This window comes from Mauremys reevesii, linkage group 10, assembly GCF_016161935.1.
Source record: "Mauremys reevesii isolate NIE-2019 linkage group 10, ASM1616193v1, whole genome shotgun sequence".
In the NCBI taxonomy this organism is placed as follows: domain Eukaryota; kingdom Metazoa; phylum Chordata; order Testudines; family Geoemydidae; genus Mauremys; species Mauremys reevesii.
This window is the reverse complement of record NC_052632.1, coordinates 38,101,655-38,119,811: the sequence shown is the minus strand read 5'-3', so window position 1 is coordinate 38,119,811 and position 18,157 is coordinate 38,101,655. Positions and strand designations below refer to the sequence as shown.

The 18,157-nt window shown below is 46.5% G+C and overlaps 1 protein-coding gene across 23 annotated transcripts in view; it reads left to right on the top strand.

The window, feature by feature from the left end:
* The first annotated feature begins 2,824 nt into the window (after positions 1–2,824).
* The window catches only part of PPCDC (phosphopantothenoylcysteine decarboxylase), a 48,600-nt gene continuing 33,267 nt past the window's right edge, over positions 2,825–18,157 (top strand). Inside the window, exons 1-5 of one of the 23 annotated variants that reach the window (XM_039490784.1) lie at positions 3,311–3,643; positions 4,503–4,560; positions 9,203–9,303; positions 13,062–13,107; positions 15,795–15,971. In XM_039490784.1, coding sequence (XP_039346718.1) covers positions 15,819–15,971 — 153 coding nt within the window. In that variant the 5' untranslated portion in view covers positions 3,311–3,643; positions 4,503–4,560; positions 9,203–9,303; positions 13,062–13,107; positions 15,795–15,818. Of the gene's footprint in view, positions 2,911–2,931; positions 3,039–3,089; positions 3,214–3,305; positions 3,644–4,502; positions 4,561–9,202; positions 9,304–13,002; positions 13,108–15,794; positions 15,972–18,157 lie in introns of those variants that run through there. The other 22 variants (XM_039490787.1, XM_039490786.1, XM_039490788.1 and 19 more) reach the window with 22 other exon arrangements.

The window sequence follows — 18,157 nt, the reverse complement described above, 5'->3', positions numbered from 1 at the left end:
CCTGAAATCGTCGTCACAGGCTGGATCACTGGCCCCTCAGACTGGGACCCGGCCCCTAGCAGAGCCACGCATGCCCAGGTGAGGTGGAGCTCATGATGCACCTATGAGAAGTGGGGTGGATCACTTTAGACCCTAGTCATGATCAACTGATCCCCTTAAGAATATGGGACCATCTCCTCTCGGGAGATGAGATTTACTGGGGAGAGAGATTTTCCTGTCCCTTTGAAGCCAATGTGCAAGCCCCTAATTGGGAGATGAGAGGTCCAGAGCCCCAGAAGATAGAGTCTTGATTTGGCTTTCTATCTTCCTCAGTCCTGCTAAGAGCCCCCCATGGCCCATGGCCCCATCCCCACACAGGAACACAGAGCCTTGACACCTCCAGGACAGAGACTACCTGCAAGGCTGCCCTGATTTCTATTAATAGTCCATAGGATTCAAGTCTGTGTTTTATTATTATTAGCATTCACTATTTATTTTTATTATGAGCATTAATATTAGAATTGACTATTTACTATTATCATTCAATATTCATTATTATTATTATTATTATTAGCATTTACCATGGATTGTAATTAACATTTGCTCTTTATTCTTAGCCTTAACTGCTTATTAGTTATTTTTAATTACATTATTCCTTTCAGGGTATTCTGAGCCCTATTTTTATCTGTTTATTATAAATTATTTATTATATTACTTTTAGAGTGAGCTGGATGCAGTTGGGGTGATTGGGAAGCAGAGAATGAGGGGCTACTGTGTTATTACTAATGTTCTTTCTGAATTTTTCCAACTTCAGAGCAGGTGGGTCACTTTTTCCGCTGTGTGTCAGCTCCAGGACAAAGGAACAGCTTCCTGGAGGAGCAGACACTGAGGACCATGTCTGTTGGTGTGGGAGATGAATGTCCAGCAATGACACAGTGAACCTGGGCATGGGATTGCTGCTCACAGACGGGCCTCTCATATGTGGTAGTTCACTGTGGGCTTGAAAGTGTGAACTGAACCTTTCATATCATGGTAACAGTTCCTGTATGTATTCAAAGTGGGAATATTTCCATTCTTTGAATTGTGTTAGTACCCACAGGTCTGTCAGGATCAGGCCCCAGGATTGCACTGGGCACTGCTCAAACGCAGATAATTACACAGTCCTTGTGAAGAAGAGGTGGCAGGAATCTGGCTGTGCCCATGTTGCACCTGGGGAAGCTAATGACGCTTGTTTCTTGTGTCTAATCCTGAAAAGATGTCAGTAACATTGGAATAACTGTAGGCTGCTTTGTAATATGTTGTGAAATGCACAGTTGGATCTCATTCTTGCCCTGTGCACTGGGGACTGCATAGGGACTATTACTTTTGTTGTGGCCAGGGTGATTTCCCCCCCATCCATTGCAGGGGGAAGTGGAGACGTTTGGCACTAGATCCAAAGTTTAAGGATGCTCAGGTCCAGGACTTTGGTTGGGGACCACTTCTACCCAACACCCCATCTCTTATGAGGAAGCCTCTTTCACCAAATATTCCTCTTGGCAAAGAGGGGCCAGACTGATGCCCTGCTCATCAATAGATTGAGTTTGGAGGAAGCACTCGTTTCCCAGTACCCTCTGGTGAGACACCTTGCCTACTGCCTCCCTGCCCAGTCCTCCTGGGCACTGCTAGCTAGCTCTGTACTTGTCACCCTTCAACCACCTGTCCCCCTTGCCTCCAAGCCTGCTGGAGCAGAGGGAGCCCTTAGCAGCAGGGCTCTATGGGGAAGGACTCTTGCAGGCCAAGCTCAGGTCTGTGGCACAAACTGAAGCTGCCATAGCAGCAGAGCACTCAACACTGCTCCATTGGGTAATTCCCTCTTTAGGAAAAAGAGGGGCTCAAGCCCTACCACTTTCAGGTGGGATGAAATCCTGCAGGGTTAATGGGGACCCTATTGTTGGTGTCACTAGGCATAACCCTGGATAACTCGGAAGGATGAAAGACCCCAAGTGTCAATAAAGCCCTCCTGCTCTAGGCCTGAGTGAACCAAAGTCCCTCCATATTGTAAACTGTAACCAACCTAAAATGCTAACAGTCAAAAAGCAGAATTTGTAACCGTCAGCTATTTAGCTAGCAGCTGCAGAACAGCTTGAACCGGTCAAAAGCGGTAGTGATAGGGGTGGGGGGGGAAGGTCTACATGCGTCTGTGTCGTGAAGGCCGAAGATAAAAATGCAGAAGGGAAAGATTTCTAACAAGCTACAATTTATTGCCTAATGTATTTGCTGCAAGGGGCGGGAGGGAGGGGGAGAAAGGGAAAAACAAAAGCTTAAACATAGAACTGGGATATAAAAAGGGGAAATTGCTTGTATCAGCGCGCTTGATTTGAGACACTGTGGTCTCCTAGTGCCTTTTTCGAGATCTCAAATAAACTTGGTTTGCTTCTCCACCCTGGTGTGTTAATTAGTGCGATGCACACCGGGCAACGAACACCGCTGTTGCCCCCTCGGGCCCTCTGTGCTGGCAACACTATGGTGCTTCCATGCATCACGCTGCTGCAATCTGCCCCCACTGCCAGCCGCACCCCCGTTGTTAATTTCGGTTGGCCATATTCCTGGTGCTTTTAATCACATGAGAGAATCTTTAATTCCTGAGCCTCCCGGCCGATCCTGGACCGTTGGCCACCCGAATTCTCTGCCGCAGGGTTTGGGGCAGCGCTGAGCCCCCCTCCTAAGGAGCATTTCGCGGCACCCTCCCCCCGAGCTGGGGAAGCGGCCCAGGGCCCATCGGGCTGCGACCGGCGGAGGAGCAGGGATGCGGGCAGGGAAGAGCGATGCCGGCATGGGACCGGCTGGCTCCCTTACGTCACAGCCACCGCGCGTGCACACAGCGGGAGCCCAGAGCCGGGCGCTCCTGCGCGAGGCCAGAGGGCGGGGCAGAGCCGAGGGTGCAGAGTGGAGGTAGGGGGGCAAGAGCCACTATGGTTTCCTCGTCGTGTCACCCTGGTGATGTCAAGCGGGACCCCGTGACGTCACTGCTTTGGGGGCGGAAAGGCCTCCCGCGTGGCATGCGGCCCCGGCCCTCCGCGGTAGGACCTGGCTACTTGGGGGCTGGGGCTGCCTGTCAGGGGCTCAGGGCGGGAAGAGGAGGTGGGACGCCTCGGGCTGAGGAGAGAACTACATCTCCCATCATGCTCTGCTCGCGCGGCCGCTTCCGGTGCAGGCAGCACTTCCGGCCGTGCGGGGCCGAGCGCAGCCGCAGGGGTGAGCGCAGCGGGGTGCGGGGCTGTCCGCGGTCCCAGCTATCTACCCCGCTATCAGGGGTGTGTCTGGCTGAGGGGGGCAGGCCGGACCGGCAGTGCCCCAGTAACTCGGGGGCGGGCTGGTGTCGCGCTGCCGCGGTTACAGGAGGGTGTGGGGGAGGGGCATTCGGCGCGTCTGCCGTGTCAAAGCGGGAGCAGCGACGGGTCCGCTTCCACGCGCGCGCAGCGCCCTGCGGGGTGACAGCCCCTCCCCCCGACTTCTGCCGTGATCTAGGTGATATCAAAGCAACCGTCCTTAGCGCGGGGCCACGTGCGCACCCAACACACTCCCTGGAGAGGTGCTAGGTGCAGGGCTAAAAGCGGAGCCCTCTGCTTTACTGCTGTTGCCCACTGGTGTTCTACCAGCTTGGGGGTTTCTTCACTGTATACAGGTATTTTCTGGTGTCTTCAAGGTGTGATAGTTTCTGGTGTCTTTGCTCTGTGGGATGCAACTTAAACAACTTTTGTTAATTAACACAGTGTAGTTTTTTGTTTGTTTCTGTTTTCAGTAATCCAAACTTAATACAAAGTTTAACTTAGTTTGTTTACAGTGTAATAGGGACAATGTAATAGTGTTAGCCAAAAGGGCTCGTTTCCCCCCGGAGCTTACCTAATTACACCAAGGAGGCACGGAAGACCAGGAAGACGAGTACCATTAGCTTTATTGATCGATCAGCTGAGCGGGTGTTCTCGTCCCGGCTAATGCCCGAGAGAGACACACCTTACATGGCCAGGTGGGCTTACCTTTATACCCCGAAACAAACAACTTTGTTGACGTCTTATTTACGTTACTTGGCTGACCTTATGGGTCCTGTAAATGCATCTATAGGGAATATTGGAGTACATAGAATACATATATCAATCAAAAAGGAACAAGATATGCATAACTGTCACGGATACATCCATCATGATAAGGGTGCAGCTGTGCGGATACATTTATCATTGTAAGGAAGACATAAGATATCCCCTTTGACCTACTATACTAACATACTAACTACTTTTGGCTTCACGCATGAGAAGGTGACCCATTAAGCGAACTACTCTTGGCCATGAGCATGAGAAGACAGCTGCATGTATGTTATGCCAAGCATAGGCTAACTGATAAGCATGAACTAACACAGATCAAGCATAAACTGATAATAGCTGACACAGGCTTTTCTCTCTACTTGCATTTTAAGGCCTTAATTCTACTTATGCTAAGGGCCTAGTCTGGCTCACAGGCTTGTATTTGGCTTATTTTTCTAACAATAGGAACCAAGTCTTCAGAACCTAACCCCCACGTAAGATGACTTCAGAACCTAACCCCCACGTAAGATGACTTCAGAACCTAACCCCCACGTAAGATGCGACTCCCCTGTACTGTCGCTCTTTGGCAATGTACACTGGTAAATTCTGGCTCCTTCTCAGGCTGAGGTTGGCCACCCCTGGTTTAGAAGCACAAACTTTAACAACCACTGCTTTCCATTAACATAACATAACAACAAAAGAAAAGCGTATAAAATTAAACCAAAATAAATTTTAAATACAGGTCCATGCAAATACTTTGAGGGTATTAAACTTTCAGGATGCTTTGTTGTGTTTGGGATCCAAAGGTGGAAACCTGTTGAAATTGTTTGATTAACTTTATGGATAAATTGTTATTTTTAAACATTTTTGCTATCACATTATTATAACTATATTTAAAAGTGCAAACAAGTTTATAAAAACCCAACCAAGAAATTGACATTTTGTTAATGTTATCTTTACCTTAATGTTGAGGTTTCCCCTTATATTTTTTCTTTCAATAACAAGTAAAAAAACCTTAAAAAACAAAACTAAACCGTGATTAATATAAGAGAATTTTTTGTTTGCAATTGCATTATTTGTTGAGACAGAAATATATGTACATATATTTGTAACTGAAACCTTTTTGAACTTTGTACAAAAAAATTGGTGTTAATAATACTATGATTCTACCCCAACCAGGATCTTAAAATAGTGTGGTACCACGTATACATATATTTTTTAAAAGTATAAAATTGACTTTTGTTGCAACAAAATAAAAATAAAAAATAGTCACGCGACGCAACAACATACAACACAGGACAACACACAGGACATACACGACAAACTTAAAATTAAAAACAAATGGCACCAGAATTCTATTCATAACTATACAAAATAAGACAAACAAAAATAAAAAGGGTTAAACATTTGAATAAACAAGTTATTACCTTATTTAAAACTTTTAACAAAAATTGATAGAAATGTGTTAATATTTGCCAAATTTATTGTATTAATTTGGTAACAAGGAATTTTGCATTACTTATATTTAACATTATTTTAAAACTCTGCTATATGGAAATAAGAAAAGCCCGTATTTCAAATATCAGTGAGTGGTTAAGATTAGAAGCAGTGTGCGCGTTTCTGTAGCTTGGCAACCATATCTTCAAGAAAGTTAGGAATAATTCTAGCTGTTGCATTCCTGAAGGGTTAAAATAATTAATTTACTGGATTTATTTAAAGTAAAGTTTTTTACCTTGTTTTCTTTTTGTTTCTTGCTTTGTTCTGTTTTCAATTGCTTTATCTTTTGGAGGTTTCTGTAAAAACTATAACTTTTATCACAGAGAAAGAGTCGAAGTGAGGAGAGGTAGGGAAAAAGAGGTGTGTGTGAAGAGCTACCTAGTAAGGTAGTGAAACATGAGCCAAGAGAGATTAACTCTTAAGGTACAGGCAGCAGCAGCAAGTTTAGCAAACTGATAAAGGATATAAAAGAAAACATACTGGTATGTAAAAATATTTGAGAAAGAAGGTTATATTTTTAGCGGAGTGTGGTTCCGTGGGTAAAAGCAGTTGGGAAACCGCGCCCTGGGTTTTTATTCTGGGTCTGAGATGATAGTGGGGGTAATTATCTGCTCTTGTAAAACCTGAATTTATTCCCCCAGTGTCTGTTTTTGTCTGCATGCCAAACAGATTGCAGGAGTGCCCTTTTTTCCTGCAGTTAACTGTTTTTGGGCAACTCCATATGTTCATGTTTCAATTTAGGTGTTAACCTGCTCAATTTTAGTTTGACTTTGAAATTCCTTTTTATTCACTCCCCTGCGATTGAGTCACAGCTCCTGTCTTGTAATGTGTTCTGTGAACCGTTGCATTTTTTCTTCACTTGATTTACCAATTCAGTGAAATTATTGTGTGCTACTTTTTCCATCTGTGCACTTACTTGTCCCATTTTGACAGGCACTAGTCTAGGTCTTGGTTTAGGTTGTACCAGAACGTGGCTTTTATCATAAGGTAGTGGTTGCACTGCAGTGGACCCTGTTTCATCTTTTAATTTTGCTAGGGCCACCTCTTTCCATTTCTGTCCCCATTCTTCAGGCACAGGGTAGCTACCTGAAGCCTGCTGTTTACCACCAATATTTATAATGGGATGGCACATGTTTTTTTTGTAGGTTCCATGCAGCTGTTTCCAGTGTTTTATTCTGTTCTTGTGCTGGTTGTCTCTGGGCTGCTTGCCACCCTGCAAGGGGGGTGGGAGCATTCCAGGAATGCTGTGTAGCTTCTTTTGATTCTTTTAACTCTTTAGTTGTTACTGTTTCTTGTCCCACCAATTTTGTGATGTGCTGTTTTAACCATTTAACAGCTATGGTTATAGTTTGCAATATTTTAAATTTTAAGGCTACAGTCTCTGCCCTAGCCTTAAAGATTACATTACGTGTTTCTTCCCCATTATATTTTTTAAACTCTGTGGGGAGTTGCAGGGAGGGGTTAAGGGGGTTCCGTAGCTCGTGGTTCTCTGTCATGTTAGATAGCGATTCCTACAGCGGACAGCTTGCTTACTCATCAGATCAGCCATCGGGGTCACCGGTGTCATCAGATGCCACCGGTGTGGTGCTCTGCTCTGTTCAATGATGATAACAGTTGACTGCATGCACGTGTTCCCTTTGTGTGCTGCCCCGGCTCTGCAGATCGCTGACACAGCAGGCCCGAGAGAACCCCCAATGACCACAGGCTCTGATAAGGTACGAAGGCACCCGGCCAGGTTTATTGCCAAACGAAGAGCAGTTATAGTTTCCACAGACTCTACAGGACATATTACGAATATGTGCCCCCTGAATACTACATTCCTTAGTCATGGTCCCAGGCCTAACATTCCCAGGCCCACTATAAGGGACTACAGTCAATTGGAAAATAAAATCTGTTCAGTCGTACGAGGGAATGTGCAGACTAAAGACAGGTGGGGCATGAGTGTATGAATGGCAAAATAAGGTAACCACATAACAGTGTTTAGCCTACTGAGTTATCTTTAGTCCATGCATTATGCTTTTCCTGGTTGATGGGTAAACATCCACCCCATAAAAAGACAAAAAGTGGGGGAATGTAGTAAGATGAGGTCCTGAAACATAAATCCTTGGTATCAGAGGCCTGGTATGAGGCCTGAACTAAAGTAATGGTCAAGAGTTTACTAACATAAAGCAAAGTTAAGCTGTGAGCTAGAGGCAGGCCCTGCTCACAGAAGTTGGCAAGAAGAAGGCTGCTAATTGCACGTATACACATATCTAAAAGGTATCAAGTACTAATAGGATGAACATGTGCCAGGATGGCACCGGAACATTCTGGTACAAACACATTCCACAGAGATAATGGGGAACAGGCTGACCCATCCTAAAGACAGGGTCAAAAGAATAATATGATGGATAGACTTGTTTGTTCGAACCAACATGTACCAGGAGAGAGGCAGCACCCTAATGCGTAGAGAGGTTGTACCTCAATGGGTCAGGAGTGAAGTGTTACTTGTTTGTACCTGTGTATAAGAATGCATCCCTGAGTGAATATCTTTGGCCTAGGGGGCAGTGGAGAATCCACCACTGACTGAGCCGGTCCATTGTCAGGGGGCACATATTCATAGTATGTCTTGTAGAGTCTGTGGGAAACTCTTACTATGCTTCATTTGGCAATAAACCTGGCCGGGTGCCTTCATACCTTATCGGAGTCTGTGGTCATTGGGGGTTCTCTCGGGGCCTGCTGTGTCAGCGATCTGCAGAGCCGGGGCAGCACACAATGGGAACACATGCATGCAGCTGACTGTTATCATCATTGAACAGAGCAGAGCACCACACCGGTGGCATCTGACGACATCAATATTGTTGGATTGCATTCTTGTCTGTGGAGCTGAGAGGTCTAATGGTTACAGAAAGCACAGCCAAGCACATAGATTGGCACATTTACTCTGAAAGTAACATGGCCAACTGAATGAGGAGTACTTGTGGCACCTTAGAGACTAACAAATTTATTTGAGCATAAGCTTAGCCCACGAAAGCTTATGCTGAAATAAATTTGTTAGTCTCTAAGGTGCTACAAGTATTCTTCATTCTTTTTGCTGATACAGACTAACACGACTACCACTCTGAAACCTGTCACCATGGTTACCTGAGATGTTGGTCAGATGTTAGAGACACATGGTACTGACTGTAATGTGTCTCTAAAATGCACCTCCAAATGGGAGTTAGGCGCCTAAATAATTTTGAGGGATCTGGACAAGGGTTTTATTCCCAGCTCTTCCTGAAGTGGCCTTGTGCAACCTCTCATTTTCCCCATCTGTAAAATGTGGGGAGTTATACTTCTCTTCCTTCTAAATTAGGGGAATGAGGCCTTGCTCAATAATAAGGGCTGTGAAGAACATGGAATTATCAACACTAATTGATGGAAGAGCTGAGACAAGAACTCATGGACCCTTCTGGCTCTCAGTTTAGCATGCCTTTCCATAGGCCAAAGGGACAGAAGCTTTTGCTTTTGCAGTGTTCTGTTGAGAACTCAAGGTCTGTGAGGCTAGGGAGCAGGCTAAATGCAGATGAAATCTTCAGAGATTTTAGCAGCAAGCCTCTCTAAGCTGTGCTGAGTATATGTAAAACTCTGACCTTATTCTGAAGAACGGGTTTTTATTTTTTATTATTATTATTTTTTTATTTAAACAGAAATCATCCTGAGGCAAAGACCAAGCATTCCAGTCCAAATGATTGAAGTCTGGCAAGGTTATAAAGACTTGAAAACAGTGGACTAAAGTGGAAGGGATATGGTAACCTTAACTACAGATGTCACTACCAACTCCACGTATAATAGGGGCTTAGTACTTTGAGCATTTGGAAAATAATATATAATTCAAACATTTGGATTAAATAAACCAAACACATCCAGCAAATCTTGTATATAATTGTAACCAAAGCTTTGCAATCTTCTCCATTTCCAAACCACATGCATAAAGGGCCTTATCTAGAGTCAATGGAAAGACTCCCATTGACTTCAGTTGACTTTGGATCAGAACCAGAAATCCCTAACATTTTACATTTAGTCTGGGAAGTTGTATATCACATTGTCCCCCAGCTTCCACCACTAGCTTTATATATTTATTTAAAAGCATTACAGACATGGTGTTTAGTGTGATATAAATACCTAGATTATAGGTATTCATTTGTTTGAGTGTTATATATGTCTTGAAAATTAAATAACATCCTGTGTGACCTACACGTTTGTTTATACCTTAGTCTTCCCCAAATTAGTTTAGTTAATTAATTGTAGTTAATTCTATATTTCACCTCTCTAGCAGTTTTTCAAAAGTATCCCTGTGATTATGAGTCCTTTAGATCTTGCTTGCATTTTAATAATTTTACTTTCCAAAATATTCAATTAATGCTCTTCCAGCTAATTTCCCAAAGCTCCAGTTAAATAAAGAATCAGAAGAAATAACTAGCTGGAATATCATACTTTTAATTTTGTTCATTAATCTTTCGAAATGATATTCATTAACCTAATTATGTCATTTTCTTTTGCAAAGTTTAGGACAGGGTTAGGTTGGTGATTTAGAGTTATTACAGTCTAACCCATTTATCTCGACCTCGGTTAACTTGCCAATCCTATTAAGTCGACGTTTTAGAAGTGGAACCGCCAAACTCCCTCTTTGTCTTATCGGTTTCTCATCGGTTATGTCGATTCTTTAATCTCGCCGAACCCTAATATCTCGAGCACAGAAGAGCGCCGAATTTGCCACTAACCGAGGTCGAGATAAATGGGTTCGACTGTAACTCCGGCGGTGGCCCTGCCCGGCTCCTGCCGCATCCCTCCCCGGCCACGCGACTCCTGCCCTAGCCCCGGCTCCCCAGCCGCGCGGTTCCCCAGCCGCCCAGCTCCCCGCGTCCCCGACCCACCGTGTCCCCAGCCGCCCGCTCCCCGGCTCCCCAGCCGCGCTGTTCCCCAGACGCCCGGCTCCCCGCGTCCCTGGCCGCCCGGCTCCCCACGTCCCCGGCCGCCCGCTCCCCGGCTCCCCGGCCCCGCGTCCCCAGCCCCGCGGTTCCCCGCGTACCCACCCGCCCGGCCCTGCTTCCCGGTCCCGCCGCGCCCGCCCGGCCCGCTTCCCGGTGCCCGCCCGCCTGCCCGCTTACCGGTCCCGCCGCCTGCCGCCCGCCCGCCCGGCCCCGCTTACCCGGTCCCGCCGCCTGCCGCCCGCCCGCCCGCCCGGCCCGCTTCCCGGTCCCGCCGGCCCGCTTCCCGGTCCCCGCCCGGCCCGCTTCCCGGTCCCGCCCGGCCCGCTTCCCGGTCCCGCCTGCCGCCCGGCCCGCTTCCCGGTCCCGCCGCCTGCCCGCTTCCCGGTCCCGCCCGGCCCGCTTCCCGGTCCCCGCATACCCGGTCCCGCTTGCCTGCCGCCCGCCCGCCCGGCCCGCTTCCCCGGTCCCGCCGCCTGCCGCCCGCCTGCCCCGCTTCCCGGTCCCGCCCGGCCCGCTTCCCGGTCCCGCCCGGCCCGCTTCCCGGTCCCGCCGGCCCGCTTCCCGGTCCCGCCCGGCCCGCTTCCCCGGTCCCGCCCGGCCCCTTCCCGGTCCCGCCCGGCCCGCTTCCCGGTCCCGCCCGGCCCGCTTCCCGGTCCCGCCCGGCCCGCTTCCCGGTCCCGCCCGGCCCGCTTCCCGGTCCCGCCGCCTGCCGCCCGGCCCCGCTTACCGTGTCCCGCTGCTTTGGCTGCCCGGCGCCGGGGCCCCGTCCACGGCCGCCCGGCCCGCTTCCCGTCCGCCGCCGGATCCTGCCACGTGCAGGCACCGCGGTAAGGGGGCAGGGAGGGGGTGTTGGAGAGAGGGCAGGGGAGTTCAGGGGTGGGGGGGTGGATAGGGGTTTATCTCGATCATCGGTTATCTCGATGCTTTTTGGCAAACCCCTAGGCCAGCGACATAACAGGGTTCAACTGTATTTAATAGTCATGTGGGGCTTATGCCAAAAAACCCCAACACTGTTCTGACTGAATCATTTGTGATGGCCTTAATTTCATTTAAATTGAATATAGATAAAACATGATATAAATTATAAGAAGTTACAGTATCCTGAGTTACCTTAGCCAATACGTAAGTCCAATGTCCCTGTCCCCAAAACAAAAGAAACTGAACCTTTTAGCAATATTTAGGAGGGTGGGTTGCCTATATATCCCTGTATTCTGAGACAGCTTTAACAAAGTTAGGCCCTGATCCTTCAACTGATGATGTGTGGGTGGACCACTGCGATCTGAGCAGATTCCCATTGACTTCAAAGTCATTTTAATATAATGGCCATAATGAAAATTAGTTTTAATTTTTTAATGTGTTAAAACTTAATGCCAAAGATAAAAATCTGTTATGATGAGTGGTTCATGTGTGATGGCCCTAGTTTCTTTGCAAAGGCAACTGCAGGATCAGGGGTTAAATTTGCCCTAAGTGATTTTGTTTTTCATTAAATTATAAATAATCTATCAAGTATTTTGGAAAAATGTCATAAATTCATAGGCAAACAATGGAAAATGTATAAAAATTTCAGGAGCGTATTCATTTTTAGCATATTAGATCTTTCTATAAACACAAATGTTCCCTTTGTTTTTGTGAGTAATTTATTCAAAGTACTTGCTATCATATCTTTCTTATTGTTAGAGATCCATTACCCATATGCCCAAATTTATCTGAAGTTCATTTTAAAGAAAGGTGTTTTAAGTAATCTTTATTATTTAATGGATGTCTCCCAAGTGATTCAGAATCCTGAAAAAGGCATTATTATTACTATTTGTATTACAATATTGCCTAGAAGATCCAGCAGAGATCACAGTCCTATTGTGTTAAACATTGTACAAACACTATTGAGAGAGAGGATATGTCTACACCAGGGGTAGGCAACCTATGGCACATGCGCCAAAGGTGACACACGAGCTGATTTTCAGTGGCACTCACACTGCCTGAGTCCTGGCTGCCGGTCTGGGGGGCTCTGCATTTTAATGTAATTTTAAATGAAGCTTCTTAAACATTTTAAAAACCTTATTTACTTTACATACAACAATAGTTTAGTTATATATTATAGACTTATACAAAGAGATCTTCTAAAAACATTAAAATGTATTATTGGCACGCGAAACCTTAAATTAGAGTGAATAAATGGAGACTTGGCATATCACTTCTGAAAGGTCGCCGACCCCTGGTCTACAGTATAGTGGCATTGCTATGGCTCTGTGGCTATGACATCATAACCCTGTAATGTAAACACAACTTATGCTAACAGAACGGTTTTTTTCATCGGACAAGGAACACCACCTCTTCAAGTGATGGTAGCTATGTTGATGGACGCATTCTTCTGTTGGCTTAGCTGAACCTGTGTGGGGGTTAGGTTGGCATAGTTTCACATTCCTCAGTAATGTGGCTATGTTAACCTAAAATTTTAAGTGTAGACCAAGCCAGACAAAGGGCGGGAGAAAGGAAATATTATTCTCCCCATTTTATAGATCAGAAGTACAGGGAGTCTAATTGTCTTGCCCAACATCACACAAGTTGTCTGTTGCAGAACTGGGCGTTGACTCAGACCTGAATCCCAGTCTTGTGCCTTAAACGTAAGTTCATACATCAGTTATTTCAGGAAGTGTAATTGCTTGTGGTAACTCCAATCTGCTTCTGCTATGATGCACAAGATATTAACACTCTTGGCTGGCATTGGTTAGGCAAAGAGCAAGATGTGACTTCTGCTTTTCTGCTAAATTGTGTTCGCTTCATAGCTATTTCATCCTCCACTTTGTTGGTCTGTTTTGCCCACCTATTACATCAGGGGGCCTAATCCCCGACTGGGTTCTTGGTACTCCTATGAAGCAAATGATGATGATGATGATAACAACTCTTGTAGGAGAGCCAAGGTGCATACATGTGATTGATGTATTAAAAAACAACAACATGCATTCATTTCTCCTATTAGAGACGGAAGGTATGCAACTCGAATGAGTCACGTGCCTTTTCCATATTAAGTGGGAACAGCAGACTCTAAATCCTGTACCAATTTGGACAAATGAAGTAGTCTCTTTACATTTATTTCTGTTGACCTTCCAGAACAAAGCCTGACGAGTCCTGAACCCAGTAGCGTAGCTAGTGGGGTGCAGGGAAAGCAGCCGCTTCCCCTCAGCACACTTTCCAAAAGTAGCGTGCCTTAGTTAGGGGTTACCATGGCGCCAACTCCGCTCTGAAGCTTGGCCTGCCGGCCGGCGCTGTACTCCTACACACAAGGGAGGGGCAGGGGCTGGTCCCTGCGGTGGGGCGGGGCGGTGCCGGGCACAGGAAGCGGAAAGCAGCGGGGCTGGTTACTGGTACCGGGGGCAGCATGGAGCAGCCATGAGAGGTGGGTGCAGGCGGCCCAGCTCCCCCTGCCTGGGGCTCCCCTCACCCGCCGTGGGGAGCGGGCTCCTCCTCTGCAGCACTGCCCGCCGTGGGGCTGGGGCTCTGCCCTACACGCGCCCAGCACCCCTGGGGCTGCTCTGCCTCCCCGGGCTGGCCCCAGATCCCCTCCCCTGGGGGGGCTGGGGTCCTGCTGCAGCTTGTGCCCCTCTGCCTCCTTTGCGGCGCAGGCAGCTCCAGGGGGTTGAGGCCGTGCCACCCCTTCCCCAGCTTCCCCCTCCAGCAGCCCCCACATCGCCCTGCTGGGTCTGTTCAGCTCAGCCTCACCGGGTCCTGCCCTGCCTCATGAAACCCGCCCCTACCGTGGGGCGGCCCATCCTGGGGGCACTGGGGGAGCCGCAGCAAAGCCCCGCCCAGAGCTGGTGCAGGAGATGAGCCTGGCTCTCAGCCCAGGCTCCGGCATCAGCCCGCAGCGGGGAGCGGAGCCACCCCCCGCTGGCTTGGCTCAGCCCAGCCCCTCTCTTAAAGGGACATGGACTCTACTGCGGCTTGGCCTAGCCCGGGGCACGTCACTTCACCCCCTGCCTGGGGGGCCTGACGAGGGGGGTGCTCGGCACTGTAGCAGTGCAGAGGGGAGGCCAGCGCAGAGTGGACTCCATGAGGGCGGGAGCGGGGCGCGGAGCGGACGGAGGAGGAGCCAAAGGGGCGTGTCCAGAGGAGGACCCATGGGAGGATGCCTTTTTTTATGTTTGCTCCCCCACCCGCTCTTAGAACCTGGCTACGCCACTGCCTGAACCATGAATCTAGGCTGTCTATTTTCAAGTCGCAAAGAGTCCTGTGGCACCTTATAGACTAACAGACGTATTGGGACATGAGCTTTCGTGGGTGAATACCCACTTCGTATTTTCAAGTCTTTTAGCAAAAACCTATTGTGATTTAATGGTGAAGATTCTGCACGATACTGAGTATACTGACCCCAAGCTGTGGGGACCACAGACTACTCATGTACTTAAAGTTAAGCAAGTGGTTAAAGGTTTTTCTGGATCAGGGTCAGATTGCTCATCACCTCGCAGAATTGAGCCTAAAACTGGGTGACCTGATTTAGGATCTACTAGGATCCTTCCACTTTTTAGAAATGCTGATAATTTTGCTTCCCTTAATAACACTGGAAGGGATCCTTTCCATTGTGCCTCTCTGTTAATTGACAATAATATGGGATTCCGCTAAAGATTTTGAAATGTTACCTCAAGACCACCTGTTTTACCTCCTGGTATCCTGTAAGTACTTTTGCTAGCTCACTTTCATCAGTTGGGCTATTCCGGATGTGGAAAGGATCCCATTTACTTCAGTGAGAGGTGTATCAGAGTTCCCAACTCTGAGGATTTGCATGTTGCAAATGTACTCCACTGGTGAGTGTGTGTTACATGTTTCCCTCCATGCCCAGTCCACAGAGCATGTGAGTCTGTTACATCCTCACACTACAGAACCTGACTCTTTAGCTTGTGCTGTAGCAACATATCCATTTAGCTCTGGATCAATTTCTGGTGTCATCCAAAATGGCAGCCATCATTCATATAACCCTTGATCACAAGCAGTCCCTTCTGGTGAAAGCACATTGAGTGCTTTGTGCCATTATACCCAATATTTTTTAAATTAAGTTAATTTCACAGTTAACCCTGATGTGATCTTTAGAATAATAGGTAACTGCTGAGGAGCAGAATGTTATGGTGACCCTCCCACCTTATTACTGAAAGAAGTGTAACACTTCTTGGATCAGTTTATATTGTTCTGAACTGAAGAGTGTTTTGAGGCCACTTACTGATATTCTGTATAGGGAGGCAAATCAGCAATTTCTCTGCATGTCTATCATTGGGTAAATCCAGCTCAGAGTTTGAAGACTGTTTCTCCTTGTTTGTAGATTTGATTGTCGCCAAGGTGCATAATGGAGCCCTTAACCCTTTCAGAGCCACAGCCTTCCCCACAAAACAGCTTGCTCACACCACAAAAGAGGTACCATGTGCTGGTGGGTGTTACTGGAAGTGTGGCTGCCCTGAAGTTGCCTATTCTTGTCTCAGAATTGCTGGAGATTCCTGGGGTGAGTAACTTATGCTCCAGTGAGTTAGAAGAGAAACTGTAAATATGATATCTTTATGTTTCCTTTTTATCCTCTCTTAGTCGAGATCAGATTGGGTCAGTTAGAATTTTAAAGCTGATTCTAGATGCTGATCCTGGGGTCTGAAAATCAGGCTGAGCATTTTTCTGTCTCTTTCCCCGTGATCAGTAATAACTCACAAATTCTCACAGTAAGAGTTTACCTGACCGTTTTGTTGATATCACACAATACATGATGGAAACCAGCTTTGTCTCTCATCACTATGTGGGCTTTACAGGGCTCACCGATGTAAAAACATAGATGTCAGTAAAGTCACCAAACCTGAATTTATGAGATACATATAGTAAAAAGTACCATATGCTCTTTGAAACTCCAAATTTGTAGTTCAGATCGTGCAATATAAGTAGTCTCAGTAGTTGAGACATAGAACTTAAAAGTTGGATGCTAGTGTAAAATGGAAGAGGACAAACTATAAAAATATAGGAGTACTTGTGGCACCTTAGAGACTAACAAATTTATTGTAGCATAAGCTTTCGTGGGCTACAGCCCACTTCTTCGGATGCATAGAATGGAACACACAGACAGGAGATATTTATACATACAGAGAACATGGCATAGCTACTTCCACCTTTTCAACTGTAAGAGGCCAATCAACTGAGATGAGCTAACATCAGCAGGAGAAAAAAACCCTTTGAAGTGATAATTGAGATGACCCATAGAAGGTGTGAGGAGAACTTAACATGGGGAAATAGATTCAATTAGTGTAATGACACAACCATTCCCAGTCTCTGTTCAAACCTAAGTTAATTGTATCTAATTTGCATATTAATTCAAGTTCAGCTGTCTCTCTTTGGAGTCTGTTTTTGAAGGTTTTTTTGTTACAAAATTGCCACCTTCAAGTCTGTCACTGAGTGGTTAGAGAGGTTGAAGTGTTCTCCCACTGGTTTTTTAATGTTATGATTCCTGATGTCAGATTTGTGTCCATTTATTCTTTTGCATAGAGATTGTCCGGTTTGGCCAATGTACATGGCAGAGGGGCATTGCTGGCACATGATGGCATATATCACGTTGGTAGATGTGCAGGTGAACGAGCCCCTGATGGCGTGTCTGATGTGATTAGGTCCTATGATGGTGTCACTTGAATAGATATGTGGACAGAGCTGGCAACGGGCTATGTTGCAAGGATAGGTTCCTGGGTTAGTGTTTCTGTTGTATGGTGTGCGGTTGCAGGTGAGTATTTGCTTCAGGTTGGGAGGCTGTCTGTAAGTGAGGACTGGCCTGTCTCCCAAGATCTGTGAGAGTGAGGGATCATCTTTCAGGATAGGTTGTAGATCTTTGATGATGTGCTGGAAAGGTTTTAGTTGGGGGCTGAAGGTGATGGCTAGTGGTGTTCTGTTATTTTCTTTGTTGGGCCTGTCCTGTAGTAGGTGACTTCTGGGTACTCTTCTGGCTCTGTCAATCTGTTTTTTCACTTCAGAGGTGGATATTGTAGTTTTAAGAATGCTTGATAGAGATCTTGTAGGTGTTTATCTCTGTCTGAGGGATTGGAGCAAATGTGGTTGTATTAGAGCTTGGCTGTAGACAATGGATCATGTGGTGTGTCCTGGATGGAAGCTGGAGGCATGTAGATAAGTATAGCGGTCAGTGGGTTTCCGGTATAGGGTGGTGTTTATGTGACCATCGCTTATTAGCACAGTAGTGTCTAGGAAATGGACTGCTTGTGTGGATTGGTCTAGGCTGAGGTTGATGGTGGGATGGAAATTGTTAAAATCATGGGCTGTAGCCCACGAAAGCTTATGCTCAAATAAATTTGTTAGTCTCTAAGGTGCCACAAGTACTCCTGTTCTTTTTGCGGATACAGACTAACACGGCTGCTACTCTGAAACCTATAAAAATATAGAAGCATCTGTATGCACATTTAAAAAAAAAATTATTTCCTAGAGCAAGGGTAGGCAACCTATGGCACGCGTTCCAAAGGCGGCACATGAGCTGATTTTCAGTGGCACTCACAGTGCCCAGGTCCTGGCCACTGGTCCGGGGGGGCTCTGCATTTTAATTTAATTTTAAATGAAGCTTCTTAAACATTTTAAAAACCTTATTTACTTTACATACAACAATAGTTTAGTTATATATTATAGACTTATAGAAAGAGACCTTCTAAAAATGTT